Consider the following 27,345-nt stretch of genomic DNA (forward strand, 5'->3'; position numbering starts at 1 on the left):
TTGTCCCGCAGCACCCGTCTGGTGTTGCCGGAATGACCGATGGGACAAGAACGGCCAACAGTGTGTGCCAGGGCTATCAGACATAGCGTGCTTTTCTTTCCTGGTATCCCAAACCCGTAAAACTAGTGCCCGAGTGCGGACCCGTGTCCAAGCGAGGTGGCTGCGGTGCACCTCGGGGCTCGGCAGAGGCACCAGGACTTCCGAAAGGCTTTCCTGTGGCTGGTTCTCTGTGCTGGGTCTCCAGTACTCGCTTCATGAAACTGGGTGAATTTTGGACATTAACAACATACTAGGCTTGTACTTGGACTAATTTTGAGCTGCATTAAATTTTGTATCTGGTATATTTCACTTTTTGGTAAGAAGACAACAAATAGTTCTAGTAGTTGGGTTTGTAACTTCGCTTTTCCCTTCTTCTTAAAGACGTTTTGTTTAAAACCATGATATAGGGAAAGCAAATACTTTGCCAAAGTTTTTATTTGCTTTCATTAGCGGCTCAGAAAACAGTGCAATTGAAAATAAATCCAGGCCAAAATTTCACATTTGCTAACGAAATGTAGAAGTTCAGCGCTGACAATTGCTGTACTTAAAAGCTCCTTGGATCAGGTGTTGTTTTACCATATGGACATTTTAATTAGTAATAAAAATGTTGATCAGGATTTAGTAGTGGAATCTACAAAGCACACATATCTGCCTCGTTTTGCTTTGTTTTACCGGTGTGAATTTAGCTGTATTTCTCTTTCCATCTCCCTCCTCTGCTTCGTTTACGTGTACGCATCTATTGCTATCGAGAGCCAAGTGGGTAGCCGTGTCGCTTATAATATCGTGGAGCAGCGAGTTTATTCCACGAGCCTATAGAGCTGTATTACAGAAAACATCAAATTTAAACCGTTTGTCTTCTCAACGCTAGCCCAGTGGCTCACCGACGCCAGGAGTGTTTTAAAGAGCCATTATCTGTTTGGTGTGTGCCCAATTAAACAATAAATAGTTTAGAATGGCACATGCGCTTTCTGTGAGGGAACCTGGGAATTTTTCTGTGAAAACAGTGAAATGGCATACAAAATAAACTGCCCTTAAATGCGGGGAGTACTCGGGAGCTGAGGAGGGCTGTCTCCAGGCACGCACCTCGGAGCGGGACGGCTCCCTTCCTGCCTCCGCGTCCAGCTCCCGTGGGCGCGTCGAGCAGGTTTTCCCCCGCGTGTCCCTCGTGGCAGAGCCCAGGACGACCGCGCGTCCTCCCGTTCCGCAGGACCCTCGGGGGCAAATTCCCCGTCAGGGTGCCCGCCTCTCCCTGTGCCAGGATGAGACCCGCAGCTGGCTGCAGCTCCAATGTACTCTGTGACAGCCCCCAACAGACCAACCCCGAAATCCTTCTTTGTCGTCTCTGACAGTAACCTGAAATTGTAAAAACACATTTTGAAAGATGTGTGACTTTTTAGGAAGTTGATGTCCTTTTAATATGCAGGATCTTTGGGGAAAAAAAAGTACCCTTTTTAAAATTAAAGCACGTGCCACAAAAGCATGCATTTATAATCATAGGGGTCTTTGTTCCAGTGCCTGCAGTGCTAAATGCTAAATCAATAATAAATTTAAGATCTGTGTGAAGAACTGCAGCACTGGAGTAATGGATCCAGCTCTTTTTCAGCATTGGTTTCACAACGGTCTTTGTTCTGCCAGGGCGCCAGGAGTGCTGCCTGCCGGTCACCTTGCCTTTCTGCCGGGGGTGGTTCTGAGCTATCCGGTTCAAAATAGGAACTTCCTGGGTTTCGTAAAGATTTTCAACATTTTTAAAGCATTTTTTCAGTTGTTTTGCTTTAATCTTCGTTCATGGTAGCAAAAACAATGATGGTTTCACAAAAATATAGGAATAACAATAATATGTTTAAAGTAATCGAAACCCCCTTTCTTATAAGGAATAACAAAATACAAATAAATATTTTTTTAAAAAAATTTCTTTCTTTTTCCCACTGAAATTGATGTTTTAAAAGTTCATTAATGACTGCTTCAGTGAAGTCACTCCCACTATTCCTATTAATGATTTTTTTTCTTAAATTAATGATTTTTTTTTCTTAAATTCCAACTTCCCGAAATCTTAAAATAGGGATGCGTTTAAACTTAAATTTGTATTGGTCTCTGCCAGTGTAGACGATGGGCTTTTCGGAGGGTCTTGTGAGACAGGCACAGCACTGCGTAACCCCCTTCATAAAACTACTGAGGTCCTCCATAAAACGATTCCGGATGTTCCCCAGCAGACCCCAGAGCTTCCCTGGATGTCCGCTGGGTCCTGCCGGTGGGATAGCCGGCAGGCATTGGGGCAATGCCGACCCTGGAAGGGGACCCCGGCACAAGCCTTGATGAGAGGTAGAATGAAAGTCGTTTGGAAAACTACTGGGTTTAAGGCTTAAAAATTATGAGAAACCCTCATTCTGAGTAAGAACGCGTTTAATGCTAGGAAAAAAATTCTATTACAAGCCTACTGAATAATTAAGCAGTGCCAACATACTGTTTCAGGCTGGTTTGGCATGGTTTGGCCATGAAAGGCATGGTTTGGCCATGGGCATACCGAATTCAGTGCCCCTTGGTTTCAGTGAAGGCATTTCCCTGTTCCCGTGCGATCCCTCTGGAAGTCTTTGGGAAGTGTCTATTGATCCCAGCACTGGGCAGGAAGGGCCCTTACTGGTAGCAATGTTGGCTCAGCCTTTACAAGGTCAAAATAGAAAAACAAAAAAAAGGGAGGGGGGGTGGTAAAAAAATAAGCGCTTAAACGTCGGTTCCTAGTTCCAGAGCCCTGGAAGTGGTTTGTTTTGGTGAGTTGTGCACCAGCAGCTTCCACTGCCACCAGTGACACTGGCTTGGATTTAGTCCCACCTATGAGACTTTATTTAAATGCCTAAATAAGGATGTGGCTTTGGTTACCTACTTTATTTTTGCATTGTGACCCCAGGGCATTGCCCAAAAATGGTTATGCAGTTATTTCTGCGGATTTTATTTCTGAATGATAGCAGACCTGCATGATATTGGACCTGAATAACGACAAGTTTGTAGAAGTCCTTCTGTCCTCTAACACAGAGGAGAGTCTTTGCAAGGAGTTCTGGAATTACTAGTTACTGTTTTCAGCACTGCATTTCCAAATTATTTAGGAACTTTATTACATGCAGCTAATTTGCATGGTTTTTCTTCGAATTGGTCCATTTGTTATTTATGTCAGTCAAGATCAATCTTCATGGGTGTGGCAAAGCCAGTATTCCCAGTTCATGCGGTTTCCCAATCCGCTGCTGCAGCACCTGGTTACAGGGATTCCTTCGTAAGAGCCCAAGACTTTGGCTCTTCAAAAGAAAGTGATTATGGGTGGTGGGTGCCTTACGGAAAGGGTTGATTTACTATTCACATCTTCGGCTAATTCAATAGTATGATTTGGTAATCAAAACGGCATAAAAAAGGGCCATGTCAGCTGTGGACTCGCACCTGGTAATTACGCAGAGTTGGATCTAGTTGTGTGTGTGTGTGTAATGAACGTATTTGTAACGTTGTACGGTGAGATGGCTTGGGGGGATGCGCGTAGCTCTACCGTTTGCACCATAGATCGAAAAGTCATGGACCTTGAAGATTCAAAGATCTTTCAGACCATCAGTGCTGTTATCTTGCCTGTGTAGGGGTTCTCCTCACAATAAGGGGCTAATCTGGTAAAAAAATACATATCCAGAGATGGCAGTGGGTTTTAGTAGGATGATTCCTGCTAGCCCTCGGTCTCAGGAGTCCAAGCCCTTCGTTGGGGTGACATTTCAACTGAGAACTCATCAACAAGGCTTTGGGGGCAGGGGTTTTATGCTGTTGTTGTCTTCTTTTTGTCATCTTTACTTTTTCTTTGGTCTTTAACAAAGCTACTAATAACATTTATGCCAGTTAATAATAGAAATGCTCTGCACTTAGCAAATTTACCAGGTATAAAAATGGCTTGATCAGGAGTACTATTTAAAGTAACTAAGACCATAAGATTTTGGAGAAAACAATTTTGACGACCCACCTGTTCATGTATAGCTGGCTTGGTAGATCAGGCAGAGGCTTCGGAAGGGCTACATGAAAATTGAAAGACTACAATATCCAAAATTTAATAAAAAATAAAGTAAATCAAAGTAAAGTCTATAGTCAAACTCCTTAATTGTGATGCATTTGCTGAGTTTCCCTCTTCCATCGTCGGCCCTGCTCCGATGCCATATGGTCTACCATGGAACATTTAACTTGTCAGATATAATGGATTGTCCTGGAAGCAGATTTTTGCTTTGAGCGTTCGGCTCCTTTCTTGCATTTCACTCTCAGCTCCAGGCTGCAGGATGAAGGATTGTGGTGGAAACGCAAAGAAGAGACACACAGTTGATTCCCCTTAAGAGAGTGACCTATATGCCACAAAATTTTACCCACGTAAAGAGGCATTATCCCTGTCACTGACCCTAGCAGGCTGCATGTCAGAACCATTTAAATTTGTCTGGACTTAACAGATTGTGCAAATGTTTCAGAATCAAGTGCTTAGGAATAATAAAGGCTTGTCATTTCAACTTAGGCAGTGGCGGCATAGCTCGCACCGACCAAGGGATGAGTATTATTTATGGTGACCTACATGTAACCTAAGCTGCCTGCCTTGTAGACCTTGTAAATTAAGTTCATCTCCCAAGGCTACTGAAACTTAAAAATATATTATCTGATAAGGAACCCAAATAGCCATTACTCTGTGCTCTAAAGTAGAGGTTAAGGTTGGGAGTCATCATTTCCATGGACGGGCCAGTAGCAGTTAATTACCGTCATCCGTTTTGTGGTTGCAAGAGGAAATGGAGGTTTCTCCTTGGTGCGTTTGTACCTCTCTGAGCACAGGGAACCTGCCCTGCTTGGGAGAGGAGGTTTGGTTTGGCAGCTGTGAATAAAAAGCTTCCACTGGAGGACTCTAAAGCATGGGTAGACGTTAGAAAGTTTTCTATAATGCAAACTGAAGCAAGCGATTTCTGAAACAAACCTGACAAATGACAAATTCTTCCCTGAATCAGTTTTTTTAAAATTTCCTCTCACTTAAATATAATAAAAAAACGATAAAATATTTACTGGAAAGTGTAGGTAATATTGCTGTCCCATTTTGTGAAGTAATTAAAGAATCTAGGATAAAATTCTGGCCCTGCTAGAGATACTCAGTTTTATTTAATATTAATGCAGCTGATATTTCACCTATAGAGAATAAAATGTTTGCAAATCAATCTGAATTTTCCTCTTCAATGTAGCATTCCTTTCAGGTGTGAAGTTTGTATGAGGAATGGTGATTTTTTTTTGCATGCAGGTTATTGTCTTGGCATTTGGCAGCAAAAGGAAAATTGTCAGCTGGTAGAGGTGGGAAATCCCTCTCTCAAGGACTTTTTTTTTTTCTTCAGGATGGGAATCAACATCTTTTCAGGGGCGAGCTTTATCTTTCTTGATGTGGAAGTGTTGGAGAGCGTGTGTACTGATGCTATGAGTTTACCCGTATTCTCAGCCCAAACTGTTTGTCCCCGCAATGTTTAGGAGATGTCAGTTCTCAAGTGTAAAAATCTTATTAGGGTATGCATGCCCTCTGCTGGATAGTACCGATTTGAGACGATTGGGTATTTCATAACCTTACACTGTATTTACCACATCATTCCTGATGTTCTGCCATACACTGAGAAGCTTGTAGTTTGTTTTGTCTGCTTAGCTAATCCAAATTATCCGATCCATTGTTTTTAAAACGTCAAAATTATAACAAAAATAAATGCAAACTTTTTTCTTTTAATTTTCTGTACTGAACGATATTACAAATAAATAATATTTCTGTAGAAATGTATAATTGAGTATTTAATCTCAATATAATGCAGTATTAGAGACTCAGGTAGATCTGTCTATATATGCGGCGAGCATGTGAAGACAGGGGAAAAACAGGAGGTAAACTGCTGCAAAGGCATCGATGTTTTTGGTGTTAAAACCTGAAAATTCAGCTTTGCCATCAGGCTTTTAAAATGGGTCTGTGTCTGCCGTGTGCTGAGCATTTGTTTCCTCCTTTCCAGCATGTAGATGCTGCTGCAGCCTTAATCCAGGCTTCAGGCAGGAGGGCTGGGCGCAGCACCCAGCGCCGGGATGGGGAGGGCTGGCCCGCCGGGGTGGGTTGGGTGGTCCTGTGCCTGAGCACAGAGTCACCCGAAGTCCCGAGGGTACACCGTTGCTGTCGCTTTGGGACAGCACGCAGCCGTCTCCTGAGAATGGTCTCTGTTTATCCTGCTGAGGTGTCGATTTGATCCCCAATCTGAACGATAAGGCTTTTGATCTCTTTATCCTTGCTCATGTCCAACGCGGTTTGTTTTAGTAGCCTTTTAATAAATGCTACTAGATAGGGGTGGTTTACAGACCAAAGATTTAGAGCCCAGGCTGGGGCAGTAGGAAGGTTTATTGTCCTCTTTCAATTCTGTGTCTTTCATGGCCTTAGATCCTTATCTATCTTGTTTTAAAGTGATTCTGTTTTCATGCTTGAGTGAAAACACAGGTTTCCAGATACATGATAAAGATCTCCTGAACTGGTCCCTGAACAAATGATGAGGGATCACCCTGCAGTGTATTTCAATTTAAAATAGCCCTGTGAGGCTTACTTAGGATAAAACAATATCCAGTGCTGTACATTCAATTCTTATATATTGCTTTCAGGTCCGGAGTATTACTGCAACGTGATTTTGTCTCATATCTTCATGAAGATGTTGCCCCTTTTTATTATTCTGATTCTCTAGTATTAGATAATGCTTTTGATTTTTTGTTGTTGCTGTTCTCCGATGCCTGTCTTCATCCCCTGCCCATCTTTTGACTATCGTATGTTCCAAGAACGAGAAGGGTAAAACATGGTGAATGGGTTTTCTTAGAGTTTTTGTTTCTCTCCAAAATAAAGTTGCCTATTTCCAGAGTGATACAGGTGTTCAGGCTTAGATGATCATAATTATGTCCTCTACACTGAAATTCCATGCACATACGAAAAGGAAAGGAGACTAAAGATGTTTATGAAGTCAGATGTATCTTCACTCTAAATGAAGGATTGTCTCTCCTAAACGTTTTTCCATTCACAGCATTTGAGTGTGGGTGCCCGCTTGCTCTGGGCGTGCTGAACATGGCCATTCGTGCCGCATCAGGCTCTGGGAGACAAACGTGGTGGCCCACGACAGTGAGGAGTCCTTAAAGTTTCTTCAATGCGTCAAATAGAATTTCTTCAGACCGCATTGAAATAAACAGTTGTTTTGTTTAAATACCTAATTTAATTATGAAAGTTTATTATTCTGGTTTCAATTAGTGCATGTACTTGATATTAAGCTCATTAATGTTGCTTGTCCGCAGAACGCAGTATTATTTATTGGTTGCGCAACTGCGGTGATGCCTACGAAATGGCAATACCTGTGTATCGTCTGATTAACTTCAAGGTGCTGAAAACCTGTTGCAAAGGGTGCAACGAGCTTGTTCTAACTGGATTGGGCACAGTCGATCCTGTAATGCCGCTGTATCATTCAGGCAAATAACCAACTATTAGCGTCAAACCTTTCTTTTATGGGATAGTGTGATAATCTTTACTATCTAATTGATTTTGGTGGGACTGGTCAAGGACTAAGGCACCATTGAATATAAGTCTGGTAGAATATGGTCTTTGATATTCTGCCTTCACATTCTTATTCTTACAGTTTCAAGTATAGTTTTGCCACAGCTATTTTGTTTTAAAAGCACGCAAACAGCGAAATCGCATGCTGCCCTGTAATAGATGCTATTATTTGGTAGATTACAGAAATAGATTGAGCAATTTGCCTCAGTCTTTTGGTTTGGGTCCAATATCTCATGAACCGTGATCAGCGACAAAAAAATTGGTCTGGTATTTTCATGGAGTAACTGAATATGCATAGAAGGGGCCACTGCGGAGCTTGGGGCGGGCAGCACCGACCGGCGTCGGTCCCTTCCCTGCGCTTGAAGCCGCCAGCCCTACGGGGCATTGGGCAAAGCTTGCTGGCAGCGCCGTGTGGGGTGCCCTTCAGCAGGCAGCACGGCCTTTCCCACCAACACGTATATGTATGTATAGACACAGGTACATGCCCATAGCGTGTGCGTGTAAGGAAGTAGTTTGGCGTTTGGGAATTAACCATGCCTGTTTAAGCATGAGCTCTAGACCAGCGAGGTGAGTCAGGGGTGAAGTACCGCTTTCGCTCTGAATTTCCTTGCTTTAGGTTGCTCAAGTCAGCTCCGTAGCTTTATTTTAGTATAGGTTTTAGGATTTAATTTCCTTTGCATTTTGATGGTACTGTTTAAAAAAAAAAGAAAAAAAATCTCCCTTTGTAATGGTACTTGCTCAGGCATCATAATGTCCCTGTAAGAACCATTACTGTTTACTGCGCATCAGTGTATGTGCAAAAATCCTCTTTCATGCCAAAAAGATCTCTTTCCCCTAGTATTGCCTTGCATTTTGGGGTGTGATGCCATGCAAATTATTGGGATTAACACCTTCCCTTAGCTTTCTATCTAGTTTGTGGAGCTCCCCTGGATCAGATGCTGTGTCATTTGTACTATTTTGTGAACGTTATTGCACAAACTTTGCTTAAAATCTATCAGGTTTCTTTCTTGTTGTCTGTTTTTCACATATAGCACAAAGCAGAAATAGCTCATTAACATGATACTACCATTACCATCGGATGAGATTCTTTGTGATGTAAAATACGCTGTTCAAAACCTCGCTGAAATAACTAGGGTATTTTGACTGTATATCCTATACCGGTAAGTGTGCTACTGTTGGAGAAGTATGTATATATAACCCAGGTCAAGCCCGAGTTTGTAACTTAGCCGAGCTAAGCAAATCTCTCTGCTCTCTAAACGTTGGAAGAGGAGAAATCGCAGCCGGGCGCCCCGTGTCAGCAGCCACTGCTCGGACCCGCTTGTCCCCCGGTCCGTGGGGACGATGCCTACCGAACCTCTCCGGCGCCTGCCCCCGCGCCCCACCTTCCCCGCAGCCCGAGCACAAGGGCTGCCTGTTCCCCTGCCAGCTCCCTGCCTGCGGCTGCCCGGGAGCTGCGCCGGCGAGCACCGCTCCCTGCCCGGGCTAACAGCCGAGGGGCCGCCGAGCCGCCAGGAAAGCGAGCACAAAGGGGACAAGCCTCAAGCCAGCTGTTAGCCCTGGTGCCGGGGACGGCGCTCGGATGTGCATCCTTCAATTAAGAGCCCCCAAAATTTCGTTTAGCACTAAAAGCATTTTCCTTTTTATTTTTCTTTCCTTTCTTTTTTTCCTTTTAAAGAACAGAGTATTGGAAAGTTCTGAAAATAAAGAAGCTACCTGCTGGCTCCTCTGGTGAGAACATGGGCAGGCTATTTTTTCTGTCAAGGGCAAGAGATAGCAAGGCCTGGGAGGCTGTCCGTGGAGAGCACAGGGTATATATATTTCTCCGAGAGTGAGGTGCTTATAGGTATAGGATATATAGTGTACAATGGCTCATTTATTTCAGTGAGGTTTTTCCTCAGATAATTTATAATGCTGTACAAATTTTAGCTTGATTTCTCTGCTGAAACGAGTCAGGTTTTCAAATCCCTGAGGCCAGAAAAAAAGTACTGATCGTCTGGCTGTCACCATCAAAAGTTCCCGTGCAGAGCTGGTCCTCGTGTCAGGCAGGGCCGGTGTTGGGAGACCTTCCCTCACGCTAGTGAGCGCTGAGAGGAGGCCGGCACTCGCTCCCTGGAGTGCTCGAATCCTCCCTTTCTCCTGCAACCAAACCTAAACAAGCATAAGAAAATTTGGAACGCAAGAGCTATAGATGAAGGCAGAAGTGAACTGTTTCATGATCCTCATAACAATGCAAATAAACCCTGCCACGGCTGGTAACACGTATGTGTTCGTTATATACAGACTATAAAGTTCGGCCCATTCTTCAGTTGCTCAGAACTTTTTCCCAAATATGCTCCAGCTCTGTGGTCCTCGTGCCCAGTCTGACTTCGGCACCGAATTCTCCTTTAATTTGTCGTTCTCTGTAGGGGAGTCGATCGGGCTCCCTTCAGGATGCACGTGAGATATCGGACATCAGAGGGAATAATCACGCATTTTCAAAAATGCTAGAAATGCGGTAATAAAACAAGAAATAGGTTTAAGCAAAATTGCAGCCCTGAACAGACCGAAATTTGCAGCCATTAAAATTCCAGTCCCTAATACAATTACTTTCTTTTTTCTCCCCCAGCCAGGTTTCCCTTCTTCAGCCTAACCGAGGACTAAACCCCAAATGTAGGGCAGTGGAAACCTGAATTAGAATATTCTGGTCAAACTCATCTCTCAAAAAATATGTCAAACACGAAATCAGTGTAAACATTGAATAGAAGTCATTTATAGAAATAGCTTCACTTCCTTTTCTCTGCAGATGGAAAGAGTTGCCTCGTGCCTCTCGTTCTGCCTACCAGAAAAAGCCAAGGTGCCCTGTCTCCCGGGGCAGGGAAAAGAGAGTGGGGAATCAGATTACTTGTATTTGTGCTTTGGAAGTTGCTTAAATTTTCTACTTAATTTGATTAATTTTTCCAAGTGCACCATGGAAAGGCAAGTGGCTTCTTTATTGATTGATTGGCAATCCTATGCTGCTTTTATTTTCTGCAGTTAAACAAAAATGCAGACAAAGTATTTATGAAGCGATCGTTTTAGTTTAGCGAAGATAAGCAGTATTTTTTTCTAGAGGTATTTAGAGAGCAGAGACTTGAGATTCAGTGTTTGTCAGAAAACAGGAGCTGCATGTAGTTCTTTCTTTGTCTCTCCTTTGATTGGCATGCATTGTGTCAATTAATTGAATATATATATATTTACACGCACGCGAAGTTTTTTGCCTTTGATAATAACGGAGATGCTTTTTCTGCCTTACCTAAAGAATAAGTGCATACTTGAAAGTTATTCACCAGCCTTTGTAGGTCAACTTCTTCCATGGAGCTTTGTTTCAATTGTCAGATCATAAAGCCAGGGAAGGGTATAGATCTCGTTGCGTGTTCGGAGCGCTGGTAACAAATGGCACGTTTTAGCATTTGGATCCTCTAGGTAGAAAAAATTAATCAGATGTCTGACAAGATTTGTTATTCGTCTGTATTTCAGGCTCCCTTCTTTTTTCTTTCTTTTTTTTTCCTTTTTTCCTGGCTTACGACAAATATTACTAACGGGTACTTTTAGGTTTTAAAATATGGACAACAGTACTCCATGCAGTAAAAGACTTGAACGATTAATGCTACCCTTATGCCTCTTTTGAGTAGTTTTAGCCATGGGGCTTGGCACTGCCACCATTGTCTTTGTGCCAAAAAATATCCGCAGCGGCTGCCGCATTCTAGTACTAGAGGGTTGTCTCGAAAATTCCGCAGTGAATGCGTCGGGTGTCTACATCGCTGTAGACGCTCTCTCTTTTTTAAAACATTTTTAAAAAAAAAAGGAGAGAGAATCTTTAGCTCTTGCAAACCTCAGGAAACACACAGTACAGGCTGGGGTGTTCAAGTGACTGAAAATGATGCATAATGTACAGTAAACGTAGAAATTCAGGAGAAGCTTTTGTATTTGTGAGCACAAATAGTTGCTTAAAGAGCCTACTCTTGCATATTATCAGCACTCTTGCAAATTTTATTATCTGAAACAAATGTGCCAGTGAATTTTAAGCAGAAAATCGACATCAAGACTGTAGCTAATTTTAAATGGACAGTTTATACAAAAGATATCCCCCTCCCGAAGTGTCATTACAAAAAGTATGATAATGTCATAATTACAGTTGATAGTTAAAATCTACGTATGTACATCTTTTTAACGGTTTCTTGACTTTTTCATAAATTTTGGTTATTTGTTCTTAATCAAGCAGGCAGATTTCTAGCTGTATGTGGGAACAACAACAAATGTAATAAAGTTAAAGGCTTACACTATCAGAATGAAATGTGTTCACTCGTGATCTCCAAAGCTATCTGTTTGGTGGTAAAAGTGGATGCTATAGATGAAATCTTTACAAGGAGCATAATCCTAAAAAAAAAAGTCAATCTCCTGCTGGCTGCTGTGCCGCTTTGGTACCTCACAGACTTCGACAGAGTCCTGGACGAGTGCCCATTGATGTCATGGAAACACTCAAATTACTGAGAATGATTCATGTCTATGCTGTTCTCTTATCCTCCCCCACACAAATAGAAGTAGATTTTAACCCTGACAACTTGTAATTTGCAGTGGGTTTATTTTTGTATCTGGATAAATATTTTTTAACAACTGAAATTAAGATGAGGCTGCCTGTGTCTGATACGATAGAAAAGAAGATTACTGATACCCGGGCAGCAGCGAGACGCGCGTTCAAAGTACCTTGTGTCGCTGCTTGTACTTGGTTCCCCTCGACCCTATTTTTCTGTTTGGGATTTTTTTTTTTCTCCCTGTCCTCGCCGCTTGTTATTTGCATCGACTTTCTGGCCCTCTTGGGGTGATGGGAAGTAGCACACGTAACTCCAGGCGTGCCAGCAAGACATTTTGTTTTCAGATCTCGGCATTGGACTCGGGGATTCAGGATTAAAATTTCATCATCGTTTCAATCTTGAATTATTTCTGCAAAGGCTTCCAGTACTCCGAACCTGAGGGGGGGCTACGGAGTGGGTGATCCCTCATTTTTGTATTAACCAGATACAAGTGCTTTCAAAAGTTACTACGTGTGCAAATGTCCTGTGAATTGCAAATACATTTTGGAGGTTCCCGTGTATAAGTAACTACTTTAGGTGGAAAACAACAAAACCAAAAACAATGGAGAAGCAAAAGCAAGCTACAGAGCCTTAAAATTATTGGGGGGGGGAAGATGATTTTTTGTTCCAAAGTGCTCACAATAGTCAAACTTTATCAATAATACCTCTAAATGGCGATCAAACCTAGTAGCTGTGTATTACGGGAAAGGCTTGTGGACTCAGTCAGGATGGGGCCACGCCATATTGGGAATGATTAAAATTAACTCCATCATCCTTTGTCTAACGATCTGCCTCGCCGTGGGTTCTTTATGAAATCTGGATCGCATGGGGAAACACGAGGGGACGTGCCAGCTAGGGACCCCCCATCCGCCGCCTGCCTTGCTCGGGCCCCCGAAACTTGTGAGGTCGGTGGCTATTGTCGTTATTGTAATCTGGTATTTCCAAATGCAGTTAAAGGACGGTTTTCAATGGCTTCGGTAGGTGCATTGGCACAGCGGCTTTATCTCGGTGGCGCAGGGTTTGGTGTAGGGCTGTCACCGCATCTCTCGTACGCGGGGGTACGCAGCCGCCTGAACCTTGCCTCTGGGTGCGGAGGTGTCCCCGGCATCGCTGGGAGTTGCACGCAGAGATAAACTGAGCATCTGGTCCCTAGTAACTGGTACTGTGTGTTGCGGGTTTTATGCCCCAGCCTATAATAAAAACTTTAATTTTATGAGTGATTTTTACTGTGTTCCTGGATGTTTTGTTAGATAATACCTCCCCCCCTCCCGTGATTATCCTCACCATAAGGGTGGTCTTTTAGTGTCAATATGTTTTGTATCAGCCCTCTTGACTGCTCTTTGTCTCCGGAGCACGTGGTGCGGTGCTGCTCAGCCATGACTTAATGCTTTGCAGAAACCACCTCTTCCCTTCTTGATTTCACTCGAGTCTGGCCATTCAAACCTGAAAGAACCTTTATTTTCCTTTGTAAATATGGCATAACCGTAACCGGTACTGCAAGTCAGGCTGTTGGATCTGCGTGTTAAAGGCTTCCTGGGACAAAAAAAAAGAGGGGAAAAAAAAAAAGGGTACTTAGGGCTGGCAGAGAGTCTCGGCAGTCATTGGGCTCCCGTTCAAGTCCCAGTGCTGCTGGGGCAGCCCCAGCGTTGGTAGCGAATGGCAAATTCCCAATCAGTGTCTCTCTTTCCCAGGTGTGAATTCCATCATCACCTTGATCATGGGGAAATTTACTCCTGGGAAAGAGAGTGGGGAGCCTCATCCCCAGCAGCTCCTGGGCGAAGCTGGCTGTCCGGAGAGGCGGTGAGGGACTCGCCGTGCCCCCGCCGCGGTGGTGGGACAGGTAGGGTGCCTGGGTGCTCAGCCCCCGAGCCAGAGGGGAGGCACGGAGGAGGTCTGTTCACACCTTCAGCCAGCCGGTGGAAGCCCCTTAAATCCCGGTTCCAGGAAGCGTGTGGAGCAGCGCAGCTGAGATTAGGAAGTTTATTTCACATCACCATCCTCAGCATGAAAAAGTGTTAATCCCTTTCTGTTGCCTACATGCATTACGCAGTCAGCAGTGCCTATTTTACATATGTAAACAGCAGTAGGAAAATGCGGTGAACATCATATCAAGCACTTGGAGAAGCTATATATATATATACATGTTTATATCTGTTACACATCTATTTTTTTTTTTTCTTGTTAACAGGTAAAACAGAAAGGGGTTCATACTCATCATATGGAAGAGATTCGAATTTACAGGGTTGCCACCAGGTAAGTGAAAGTCTAACTCGGCAGAGGGGTTGTGATAACTGCTCTGATAAATGAAGTTTGCTTCTTAAAGCTGTGCATCTTAGGGGTAGGCTCCGTCGTAAACGCTGACGGCTGCAGATGTGCATTTCTCAGAAACGGGCTTCATTTGCAAACGCAGGTTTTAAAGCTCCTGCCTGAGCTCCTCTGGCCAGGATGCAGTTACTGGAGACCATTAGCACCTGGGCTGACCTACTGCCGCCCTAGTCAGAGCTGCCGTGAGCTATTGATTCTTGTCCCTTGCGACAGTGCCGCACTGTTCAGCATGGCGGGTCCTTCCCAACAGCACAACTTCAGAAATTACAGAAGTGGAAACACACCGCAGAGCTCGTGTCAGCCCCTAGCTTTGGATGGCTACTGCAGTAAATTATAGTTTTCATAGAATCTGTATGATGTTGTGTGAAAACAAGGTTGTATTGAGGGATAAAAATGTCTGTGAAAATATGATTTGTTGTCCCTTTTTGTTTCTGAATTGTTTTTGGCTGGAAGTCAAGGCCAGCAGGCTAACAGCAAAGCCGTCTCAAGGGAGGCATGCGTGAGCTAGAAAAATAAGAGTAGTTTAATTAAATAATAAAATGCCAGTGTAATACAAAGGTATAGCATGTGTGCGTGCGCGCCTCTCTGCACTTTGCATTTGCATACTTTTAAGTCTCCAGAGAAACTCTGAGTCTAAAAATACTATCAATAGCCAAAAGTCTCTGCTTTGTTTCAAGACAATTGATTTTTTTTAAAAGACACTTTCTTTTTAATTTCAGTAGCAATATTAATCAAGTGTTTAAATTCATTTTGTTCTTGAAGAGTGCTAGGTTTCCTTTCCTTTTTCTAAGTGCAGCAGCTTCGCACTTTGGAAAACTATTGAAAGAATTTAATAGCCTTCTTAATACTCAAAGCTTTATACTGCTCAAATCTGCCAGGAAAAAAAAAAAACAACAACAACAAACCAGCCAAAATTCATATTATTTCCCTACAGGAAAGGGAAGTACTTGATCCCTTCTTTCCTTTCTTATGTCCATGTTCTTTAATAAAGTGGGGAAGCAGTCTATTCTTATGTTGTTGGTGCGGGGTGTTTTTAAACATTTAGTGTAGAAAAATAAAACCGTTTGAGTAATTAAACAGAGATTTCTGTTCGTAGTGCGCACGTGTATGCCATCAGTAGCGTCTGGAGGCCGGGGCTGTGCTCTTGGCCGGCTGTCGCGGCGTGCCCCTTCCCTCTGCAGCCCTGCATGTGCCGGGGCGCATCCCGGCCCCTTCGCCTGGATGGGCTCCCGCGGATGGATGGGCTCCCGCGGCCGGACGGGTGCAGCCGTCCAGCGCCGGGGAAGCATCCTGGGAACGCGAGCGGTGGCGGCGGCAGGGAGGTGGGCCGCGAGCCCCCGCTGCAAAGCTGTGGGCTCCTGCGCGGGGCCCTGCCTGCGGGTCTGGTTTCGGCGGTGGGGGCAGCCGGGGGAGCCGGCGGCTGGCGGCAGCTTCCCCGCGCAGGTGGCAACGGGGCCCCTTCCGCTGGCCGGCGCGGAGCTGCTCTGCTTTGCTCCCTCTGCTAACGGGGCCGGCGTGAGCCTGGAGGGAGGGGAGGTTTGCTCTGCTGCCGGAGAGGCCCCGCGCTCGCCAGTCGTCAGCTGCGTTGTTTGAGTTTTGGGGACGTTTCCTGTGCGAAGTTTTGCATGCTGGGCTTGGACTGGGAGAGGCGACGAGGGAAGGCTGCTTTGCCCTGCTTAAAGCACAATTACACGTGTTTAATTCTACGTGGAACAAACGGAAAGGATACAGAGCTGCTCACTGGTGAAGGTTTACAGGCCAAGCCTTGAAAGTAAACTTAGTGTTGCAATGAAGCTTCACATACATCACTCTTTAGTGAGTCGATAAGTGACTTACTGGTTTCACCTGCAATAACCAGCACAGAGAAGTGCAGAAGATCCCATGCGTAACCCTACCGCCACCTGATCCAAAACAACTGTAGTAGCTCCTCATTAATTTTAGGAGCCATTTCTGGCTAGTCCTGTTTGCTTTTAAGTCCTTGCATGCTTTTGCTTTCTGTTGTTCGGAGGTAGCAGGATGTGTTCAGGTCCCCAGTGCTTGCGGCGTGTAGGGGATATTGTCCCCAGCGTGTAGTAGCACCCGTCCAAGGGTGAGACCCGTCTCCTCTGCAGCGCCAGCCTCCTGGAGATCCTGCTCCGCTGCTCTCTCGGCTCTGCTGCGGTTTCACCTTTCGTCTGAAAACATACCTTTCCTTTGCTGCATTTTGCTTTTAGTTTTTCTTTCAGTCTTACTGCGTTGGAATGATCTCATGATACTGCAAGTAAGTTACAAATAGTTTCCGAGTTCAAAATGGCATTACACCTAAATAAGTTAGATGGTCTATATATGCCTTGCGCGTGGAGCCTTAATGCGACATACCGCAGCCTCTTTGCGCACGCTCATGTCTATGAATATCTGCGGGGCACAGATGTGTATCCCCTTTAATTTGGGAGTAGAAAGTTAATCTTAGAAACTGAGGGCAGAGGTGCAGCTGTAGGCTTGAGAAGACAGTTTGCCGTAAAGAGGTAATTTTTTCTGAAGCATCCTCAGCGTCATGTCCCAGCCGAAGTGAGGCGGCATTTTGCGTGGGCTCTCGGTGGTAGTGGGGAGTGACCTGGTTCCCCCAGGTGGCCAATGATACGGAAATGACTCGGTGCGATGTTACTGCAGCAGCACCGCGCCCGCGGTGCTGGGAGCGTGGAGGGGTTGGGGCAGCCCAGCCCCTGCGGGCCCCCACCCAGCCCTGCTCGCGCCGTGCCGCCGCCTGGCTCGGCCTCTCTCGGCCAAGTGACAGATCAACAAACAGCTGAAACCCCTCATGGGGAGCTGCCGGGTAATTGCCATAACGAGGACAGTTGCCTGCAGAAACAGGCAGCACGGTTTCCGCCTCGTCTTTTCATGCAGCACCAACCGCCTGCAGTGGAAGTCCACACGCCGCTCCTGCTCACCAGACACCTCTCCTGGTCCAGAACGCAGGAGAGGACAAACCCGAAAGTGCCAACGAGCTCCAGCCTTTCGGTGAGCTCCTTCATACTGCGTGAAAAAGAGGATAACCCTCATGGGCAGTGCAAACCGGGGAGACGCTGAGCACCGCAGCGCCGCTGCCTGTCCTCTGTGCCGGGGAATACGGTCTGTCAAGATACCGGAAAAAACCCAACGTTTATTCCAGTAAACAAGCCAATGGCTGAGGTTGTAGTATGAGAGTTAATGCAATTTTTTTCCCTGAATGATAGCATCGAATAATTGTTTTTTACACTTCGGTGGACCAATTCTGGAGTTTCTTCAGAATTCTGTTGGTACAGACATGGTCAGCTCTCTGGATGGATCCTTGATTGTATCTACGTGTCAGTGCCCTGTGGTTGTGTAGGGTCAATGAAGAACTGATGGAGAAAACCCTTGCCACCCACTCTCCTCTTCTGTGGCTTCATTCATGAAAATTTGAGGAATATTAGGAAAATATTACCAAAAAAGTGCAAATAATAAAAATTCCAATCCATGGAATAGGGTCTTTCTTTCTGCCGCATGCATCGCTTTCTTGAAGTGTAATGGAAAAGTGGATGAAGCAGATGACCAGTGCCCAGGCAGGAAGGAGAAAAAGTATTTCTAAAGTAAGAATCTCTTGAATTCCTGAAAGGTACAGAAGGAATAATGCTTAATGCCGCGGCTGGACCATCTGTTGTCTGTTCTCCAGGCTGCAGAACTATCAGGATCCACCAAATTATTAACAAGTATGAACCTTCAGGCTTAAAAGAAAATTAAAAGCTACAAGCCTGTTGCAAGGTTTCTAGCATGTGCTTTCACACGTATTGAGAAAGATTCGCTTATCTGGACAGAAGATACTGAAGAAAACTTGGTGAATTCCAAAGGAACTACTGGTGATGTTGCGGATCGTTGCGAATCCCCTGAAGCCTCGGGTTATCCGAGGGACTGGAGTAGCTGCAGTAGCTGTGTGAGCTCCTTTTTCCTAAACCCAGGAGGAGTGTGCAGATTTTGTTGATTTCTGAAAGGTAAATTGCTACCTCCAGATGTGATGCATTGCTCTCTGTAGATGAGTTCCTGGAACAATTACGGAAAACTAAATACCTAACGATATTGAACTTGCTACCTATTAATCTTCTAGTAGGAAAAAACCCAACAACCTCTCTTCACACAAATAGCAGCAATGATCGGAGGTTTCATCCCCACGCTGTGTTCACACCAATGAGAGAAGAGGTCAGATACACAGCAACCCATTTACTTCAAGATGATTTTTATTTCCGAGCCTAGGGCCCAATTGGGCTCTCACTGAAAACCATAGCAAATACAACACTGATTACAGTGGGAATGGAAGAAAGCTCATCTTGGGAACTATTTAATTCCATTAGAGAGAAGTCATCTAAGAAACATGTGCCGAAGTTGTTGTCAAGACACTTTTGAAACACTGGCTTCATTGAAGTTAATGACAAAAATCTCATTTCATTCAGTGAAGTCAGGATTTCGCATGTTGCCTTAATTCTGTGCTACTTACCATTTCCCCAAAGATCAATTTTTTTTTATATTGTGCTGGTTTGGGGGGGATTAGCAAAGCAATAGTATTAAAAAAGTGTACCTACTTGATTTCTCTAACTTTATTCTGGTTTCCTGTATTAGTCTATATTATTGGTTGGATACTCGGATTGTAAGTAAGGGTCTGCACATGGCAATGCAGAGCAATACATCTGGTTCGTTATTCGAAGGGCTTCATGTAAGACAGCACTTTCAGGAGGTAAAGGCAGAAAGAGCTAGAAGAAATGATTTGGTAGGTAGAACTGTAGAACTGAGCATCAGCCGCTCGGCTGCATCAGCGGTTGCAGAGCAGAGGCTGGCGCAAGGGTGTGCGTGAGCGTCGCGGTGGGAGCGGGGAAATGCTCCGGAGGAAATGTGAGCTGGAGGCTCAGCTTGTGTAAATCACCTCTCTTCGGTTTCCTGACAACAGCTAAAAATGAGGGGCTGTGTTAAGTCTACAGTGTTTATAAAACACTGATATTCCTTAGCACAAGAGGATCTGGATACACAAAATACTATTATTAGACTAATGGTAACGTGTGCTGCTTACAGTAGTGCGGCTCCACTAACCGGTTAATAGTCGATGAGACCGACTTTGAGTAACTCAGAGCTGTTGCGCTTTTCTGAGCAATAGTTAATTCAGAAAAGCAATGAATAAAGAGAACTGTAAAATGAGCTTGATGGCCGGAAAACATACACCATAGATTTCCAAGGCAACGCACGAGATTGTATGTGGGAATAAATTAGGCAGTCCTTTGAAAATTTGGATTATGCCTTTTTGGCAAATGCATAGTAACAGATACTTAGCTTTTAAGGTGTTTCAAGTTAAAGCAAAATCCCCAAATCCTAAGATGACTTGTTTTTACTACTAAGTCTTTTAGAAAGTGAGTCTAAATGTTGGTTTTGGATGTACCGATTTGCTTGATGTTCAAGAAATACTCTCGGAGGCCAGTTGGAACCATCCCACTGTTAAAAGCTGACTCTGGAATGAAGTGTTAAGGTAAAAGCTAGCAGAGTTGTACAAACCAGCTTTCTTTTTTTTTTTTTAATAGAGCACAGCTGCTACCAAAATATAATAAACTTTATCCAGATCAAGATCGTATCTGCTAGCCTTCAGCTTGATTCAAGATACCATGGTAAAGAGAAAGGCCAGCCACCGGAATGACATAGGCATGACGTTTAACTGGGCGTTTATTGCAGCTTCAGTTCAAACAAGCAGCATTAGAGGCTGCGACAAAATGGCTCCTTCGTGCATTTACAGTGCCGTAGGCATCTGAGGGCAGTCCGCCCAAACCTGCAGCAGCTCTGGCTTTCCAGGATTTCCTGAGCGACCGTATCGGTAGCAATTCATTCAAGGAATCCAGATCAGAAAGGAGGAGGCTCTGAGGTCCTGAGAAGTCAGAGGGATGCGACTGGCAGGACAGCGTTTCTGCAGAGCATCTCTGCACCGTAACACAACGTGCATCATGTAACTTGTCTCTTCTCTGTCTTCCTTTCAGTACTTCTTCACCGACTCATCTCTTCCTCCTTGCTTTCCTGTGCCCTCTGCTCTCACTCCAAGCCCTCCACCCCGCCCCGTCCCTCTGGAAGCAGTGCTGCGGCTTTCCAGGAGGCGTGTGACCAAGGGCACCGCAGGCTGCCGTGGCGAGTGAATATGCCAGTTCTGCCTGAGGTTTCTAGAAACTCGTTTAAAAGTTCATGCAGACCCAACCGGAGTTCAGCCTTCTTGTAGCTGCTAATGTTTTCCTGTGTCCCCTCCCATCGGCTCTGACTCCAAATATATGTTGGACATTGCAGTCACTGTACAGACACTACACGCTCTTTCCTGACGTCCCTCCTCCTGCGTGGTCACGGGTCCTCTCTCCTTCACCTCCTCCTTCTCTTACTCCCCTGTCCCTCTGTGATGGGTGAGAGGAGCCTTTGGCACACGATGGGGCTTGTGGCCCCCTCTCCGTTCAGCTGGGACAGCCAAGGTGCTTTCGCAGAAGGTTTTCTTATTAGAGGCATGTGGCATTTTATCTTCTCTGTGTCACAGCTCCCTCCGAGGGGAGAAGTCACTGGCTTTTTCTCCTTGAGCAGGTGGCCACGTGGCCGACACGCTCCCCGCTTCCCTTCTGTCCCATCCCTTTCTGTCCCCCACCTACAATAGCAGTCGGAACGTTTCCCATGGAGGAAGGCGAGGAAAGCCTTGGATTTGAATTCATGAATGTTTGTGGCTCAGTGGGCGTAGTGGAGGGAGGATATGACGTACCTTTGACAGAGATTTTTGTAGAGAAGTAACAGAAATATTGCTGGAAAATTTTAAAATGAGTGTAATGGAAAAGACAGGAAAGACACAGGCGGCTTCTGCAGCAAGTGCGTGTGGATTAACTCAGCCCAGCTGCCCATGCCCGCCTGTCTGTGTGTCCGGTAAGGCTGTAAATCCTTGCATAAGGCTGTTCTTCTCACGCTGAGGAGGGAATGGACAGAAATAGCTATTGCCCATTTTCTTTTTTCTTCCAGAAGTGCTGGGACTTCCTTTTTCTGCTGTGAATTGTTGAATTGTTGCAGCATCTCTAATTGCATGAAGAGGAGTCCAGCAAAGACAGAAAGGGAGAAAAAAAAGCAGGAGGGATTATCTTTTTATCTGATATGTACTTTTAAAAGGCCCTTCTTCAGTGCTTCATTCAGCATGAGATTGAGACTAATGCATATTCTGAAACCGGGCTTCTGATTTAAGCCGCTAAAGAATAACTATTAGAAAAATAACTCTGGTAGCGTTGCACAGGGGCTTCCCGCGTCTCGGAGACCTCACCAATGAACGCACGCGTGCTGCCCCGCGCATTCACGTGCTCTCGGTGTTCTTCAATCCGATCAGCAGCACGTTCTTCAATACCTTACAGAGCACTTTGGGGGTTTGCTTCCTTTCTTCCTTTTTTGTGGCCTGCCCACCTTTTCACGGTAAATGATAAAAAAGACGGTATCGTGACTGCAGACAGGAAAGGTGTAAACCGAGGTTGGGGGGGGGGTGTCTGCGCATGGAGCTGCTGCACTCTGAACTGCTTCTAATTTGTACTTTGTTCATGAATGTCAGGGCACGGAATCTTTCCATTTTATTGGTATTGTATACAATAAGTTATTAAATTTCATCTCTGTAATACACCTGCAGTAAAATAACAAAACATTACTGCACTTAAGGAACATGTGTGTGTGTTGCAATGTTCCACCCCTCCCTTCCAAACAGCTGCTTACGGATTTCAAGATCCATTGTATATATTCCCCAGAGCCCACCTCTAATAATCGAGACACATCTGCCATTGCAGTATTATAGGCATATGTAGTTTTATTGAAAACTATACCTGTATATAAAAAAATTAAATAACTCCTACCTCAATTAAATTGGCAAGCTACCTTTTCTGAAGATCATATTGCAGACCTCTGGAGACACAGCGAGTTCATTTTATTCTTCTGTTACAAATTACTTAGTATTTTTTTGCTTAGTCAAATAACTAGGTTTCCTCACATCTTGATGGCAAGATTCCTCTACCTGTAATAATTTCTCCTTCATTCTCCCTCCCTATAAAAAACACACAGAAGCTGTACTAAAGTGATAAAAGATACCTGATGTACCAAGGAATTTAGATTCCTACGAAGTCTATCGCTAATCCATTTTTTGTGATTAGATGTGTAGTGTCAGTGCCCTTAACAAAAGCTCCAGCGCTTTGTCTATTTGCTTTTAAGTATTTGAACATTCGGACTTCTTGACTGGGCAATAGGTACTTACCAGCCCCAGCTGTGTGTGGATGTGATGGGCTCCATAGGAAACATGGTACAAAATAGAATTACACTGTACTGCCCGTATAGCCCTTGGCTAAAGTCAGCGCAAAGAGACAGGACAAGAGGAAATGGCCTCAAGTTGCGCCAGGGGAGGTTCAGGCTGGATATTAGGAAAAATTTCTTAGCTGAGAGAGTGGTGAAGCACTGGAAGAGGCTGCCCAGGGAGGTGGTGGAGTCACCATCCCTGGAGGTGTTCAAGGAACATGTGGACGTGGCACTGTGGGACATGGATTAGTGGGCATGGTGGGGTTGGGGTGATGGTTGGACTTGATCTTACAGGTCTTTTCCAACCTTAGAGATTCTGTGAGAAAGAGCTCCTTGCCCCTGGAGTCCAAAATTCCTCCTCAGCGGTTACAGCCCTCCTAACCTCTTGTGTAGGTATAATCTTGCATGCGGGTAAGGAGATGGAGTAGGCGAGCTCTGCATCTGGCTTTCCCTGACTTTGTCAGTACACGTTCCTGTCCCAAGGACAAACGATCGATGTGAATGGACAAAATTCTGGCTACCGTGAGGGCAGTGGCAGAAGGCCCATTGAAGGCAGTGGGGCTGGGAAGCGGAATTTCACCTGGTAACTTCTGTGTTAGTTTATAGTTGGAGAAGATTCACCTCTGTCGTTGTTTCTGCTCGAGCATCTTGCTTTGGGAGGTGGAATCATTGCTCCTGCTCCAGAAATTAGTTCTAGCACCCATAAACTATCCTCCTGTGATCATGGGCACATTGTGGACTAATGTTTTTGATGTTACAGCACTAAAGTAATGACATAAGAGATAAAATTTCCATGTTAATCAAATGTATTAAAGGAACAGACTTAAGTTCAGATGTCTGAATGGCTCATTTAGCGGAATTCCTCATGCATCCAGAAAGACACGGTTTCATTGTCCATATCATAATTGAAGAAATGCTACAACCCAACACTGCAATTTAGTGGTAAAAGGAGTGCTTTTCTCTTAGCCCTTTGGATCGAATGTTAAGCTGAAGGCTATTTTGTTGGAAGTGAGCATTCCAAGGGCACCTTTCTGGAGCTTATAACCTGGCAACAGAATAACACTGCGATTTGTAATGTGCAATAATAGGTTTATGTTGCGGTTGAGTGCTAATAGGAGCTTGGTTTGCCTTCGCAGTCGCTGCACTCTGACTTTCTGTGCTATCGTGAATGCGATAAAAAGGGGAACGATGCCTGCCTGCAGTTGTACCGTGGCAGGTTGTGGGCTCACTATGCTGCATGTTACTGGTTCAGGTCTGGTCAGTGTCTGATGGAAGACCTCCAGCAAAAAGGCAGACTGTGCTTTGACTAATTTTGGTAATTTTCAGGACTCAGAATTGACTATTGAGTGCCGCAGAGTACAAGGGTGATAGCTGGGGTTGCTCTCCTTGGCATATAAGGTATGGTTTGGCAGGTTTAGCTAATACAAATGCATAAATCCTAAAAAGCAAAAAATTGGTCCAGTGGAATAATAGCTGAAACCATTTTCATTGCACACTTGGTGCAAACAGTGGCATTTATCAACCATTCATTGCTTTCTCTAAAGATGACAGTCTCCTGTGTAGCCGTGTGTTCACATCTTGGTGGTGAGCTACATGTTCCTTTCCCTGGCTCCATTAATAAGCCATGTTCTTTCTGAATCGCTCATGTAACGAGCCTCCTAGGCCCGTTAGATAATCCAGCTCAGCTCAGCTGCAAGGTAGTGACAGTTCAAGCAAGTTCTGAAGAAAAATACCACTTTCTGGACTATCAGAAATTCTTATCAGTGTGATGATTGTGAGGACAAGGATATAGTCTCACTGAAGACTCTATAGCTTTAGAGTGTTACTCACAGAATCATTGAGGTTGGCACCTCTAGAGCAGGAGCAGCTAAAGCAGGCTGCCCAGGACCGTGTCCAGATGGGTTTTGAATATCTCCAAGGATGGAGATATTGCCTCTCTGGGCAGCCTCTTCCAGCGTTTGACCACCCTCACAGTAAAAAAGTGTTTTCTTGTGTTTAAGTGGAATTTCCGTGTTCCAGGCTGTGCCCGTTGCCTCAGTTAGGAAGTGGTTTGGGTCACTGACTTCCAGAGGGTTCGGTAAATCTCCAGCTTTCGCTGGCAATTCTGTGCAAACACGGAGGGAGAAGGAGGAGCTGCTGTGCGTGCAGTGTGTACACACATGGACACAACACGCATGCACAGCACGTACTCTTTTGTTTAGATATTACAAAGGGTTGTGATAGACATAGGATAGCTATAAGAAATGGATTTCCGGGAGAAGCTTCAGCATGCTAGTACTGCCCTAATTCCTGACACCTCTCGGACAAAATAGTCTTCTTGTCTTCTGGGAGTTGTTTTTTGAGAGTTGTCTTCTCTTCCTCCCCTCTGTTTCTCCCACCATTAGAGTCACCCTTTCACGGGAGGCATCTCCCTTCCATAGCGTCTCGCCCATTCTGACTCCTCTGGGACACACCTGGTTTGTTTATCATCATTGGGTTTGGCTGTCGGTGGTGGCGTGCTTTTCTGTGCGTTTCTACACAGAGCTTGTCTCGGTCTCGTCCAGGCCATGACGGGGGTCTCAGCATCGCCCGCTGCACGCAGAAATAAAGGGGTGATTTTAAATATTAGTTTCTTCAGGTGACCGTCATGTTTTTGAACGCAGCGATCTCCCACAGTTGCCACGAACCCGCACGGCCACTTTTGTAGCCTTTGCTGTATGCCGTCGCATTGCTCATTTCCAACCGACCATTTCCAAGAGCCTTTTTACTGCCCAGAAGTGACTCCGTTCTCCCACCACCCCCTTCTGACATGTGGTTACCTGCTGCTTTGCAGGGGAATGAATAGCATCTTTAATCACACTTAATTACCATGCGACTGCAGACGGGAACTTCACATACAGAACAGCTCAAGATGGAGAAACAAGATCCTTTACAAGCACGGGTAGATACAGAACGCTAATTATTACAATAATCACTATTTTCAAAACACACGCTACACATAAAATTTAGTCAGGATCTATACTTTCTAAGACAGCTGTTAATTCGTTTCTACAAGTAACAAAATTCCTCTCGTTTTGTGAACGTCTTTATGGTATTTCTAGTTGCAATTTAAGCAATCTGTAAGCCGTCCAAATCTCTCTGAGTTTCAAACTCTAGTGCATCTCTCTTTTGTTTACACTTTGCACAGGCTAATAATTATATTTCAGGTCATTCAAATACAGAAGTAAATAGTTCAGTACATGGATACGCTGAGAAACCAGTGTTGTAACAAACAAGTGCCGTACGTTTCCACAGCAGGTCCTTCTTGCTGCGTTGCCTGTGGAATCCTTCACCTGTTTCGCTGCATGTTCCCTGGGAAGGCCCAGATAAACACAAGCCCGCGATCTGTATATTTTTAAGAGCTTTCACATTCCAGTAAACTCTCGCCACCTGATTTTCACAGAAAGCCCTTTAAGTTCCTTCTTGTTAATAGCTGGAGAGAAAAAGAAATATGTTTATATCCCACTTGAAAGACTGTGTTTGTGTACCGCAGCGTTACTCCCTCAGTGCCGGTGCCAGCCTTAGCCGTCGGTCCAGCCCGGCATCAGCACTGACCCTAGTGATATTTTTTCTTTGGAAGAAGACACTGTAGCCGCGCTTCTATTGTTGTGTCATTTATTCCTTTGCTTCTTGGCTTAAAAAGGGAGCAATTACTTTTGACAAGTAGAGATTTCAGGGAATGTATGAGGATATGAATCCTACCAGCTATTTATCTATGGAATAATTAAAAACAATGACTAAGTTCTGCTATCAGCCTGCCTAAAAAAAGGAAATCCCTCTGATACCTCAAACAGACAAGCAACATTAAATGGTTGTAGAGTTGTCATGGAGCGTTCCCTACTTCTTTTCTAATTCTTTGTCTTTGCCCATCTGAAGACACTTTTCCAGCTTGTTTTAATTTGGCATTAAAATACTTCTGTAGGGCAACAAAGTGCAGTGCGTTCCAGGCACACTGGGATTTGGGTCCCTAAGTCCCACCACCTGCGTTGCACGTGGCCGTTAGGTGCCTCCCCAGTTATCTGAAGGGCTCCCCTGAGTGTTGTGGAGCTGTTCCCAGAGACACGGGGCAGAGGAACGGTCAGAGCCCAGGTGCCCCGGCTCCCTGCGCGAGGTCCCCCGGGGTGGAGGTGGCTGGTGGTGCCCAGCGGCTCCCCCGGGGGTGGCATGGGCACTCACCGCTCTTGTGTGGCGAGCGGCTCTCGGGGCCAGGTTCGCTGAATCATCCCCCCTTAATCCTCCGCTCAGGAGCAGAAACCCACGTTTTCAGTGCAGCAGTGCCTAAGTTAAGACTCCGCATCTGTAGACTGGGGGCCATCAACCAACGACTTAGCGATGCCTTGTGCTGTGTCTTTCTCGCTTCCCCTTTCCCGTGTTACTTGAGTTTCACTGTTCCCCTTTTGTAGCTTTTTTTTCCCCATAACTGACTCGTGTTTTGCTGGTGTTACGAGCGCACTGGTTAGAGGGCGAGGGCTCTGTGTCGGGGCTGGCTGT

At 44.9% G+C, this 27,345-nt stretch overlaps 1 protein-coding gene across 7 annotated transcripts in view; it reads left to right on the forward strand.

Moving 5' to 3' along the window:
• TCF4 (transcription factor 4) overlaps positions 1–27,345 on the forward strand; it is a 241,335-nt gene that overhangs the window by 103,730 nt on the left and 110,260 nt on the right. For 6 of the 7 annotated variants that reach the window (XM_059833713.1, XM_059833716.1, XM_059833711.1 and 3 more), the window contains one exon: positions 14,396–14,460. In XM_059833713.1, coding sequence (XP_059689696.1) covers positions 14,396–14,460 — 65 coding nt within the window. Of the gene's footprint in view, positions 1–14,016; positions 14,048–14,395; positions 14,461–27,345 lie in introns of those variants that run through there. The other variant, XM_059833719.1, reaches the window with a different exon arrangement.

This window comes from Gavia stellata, chromosome Z (genome assembly GCF_030936135.1).
Source record: "Gavia stellata isolate bGavSte3 chromosome Z, bGavSte3.hap2, whole genome shotgun sequence".
NCBI classification, from domain to species: Eukaryota; Metazoa; Chordata; class Aves; order Gaviiformes; family Gaviidae; genus Gavia; species Gavia stellata.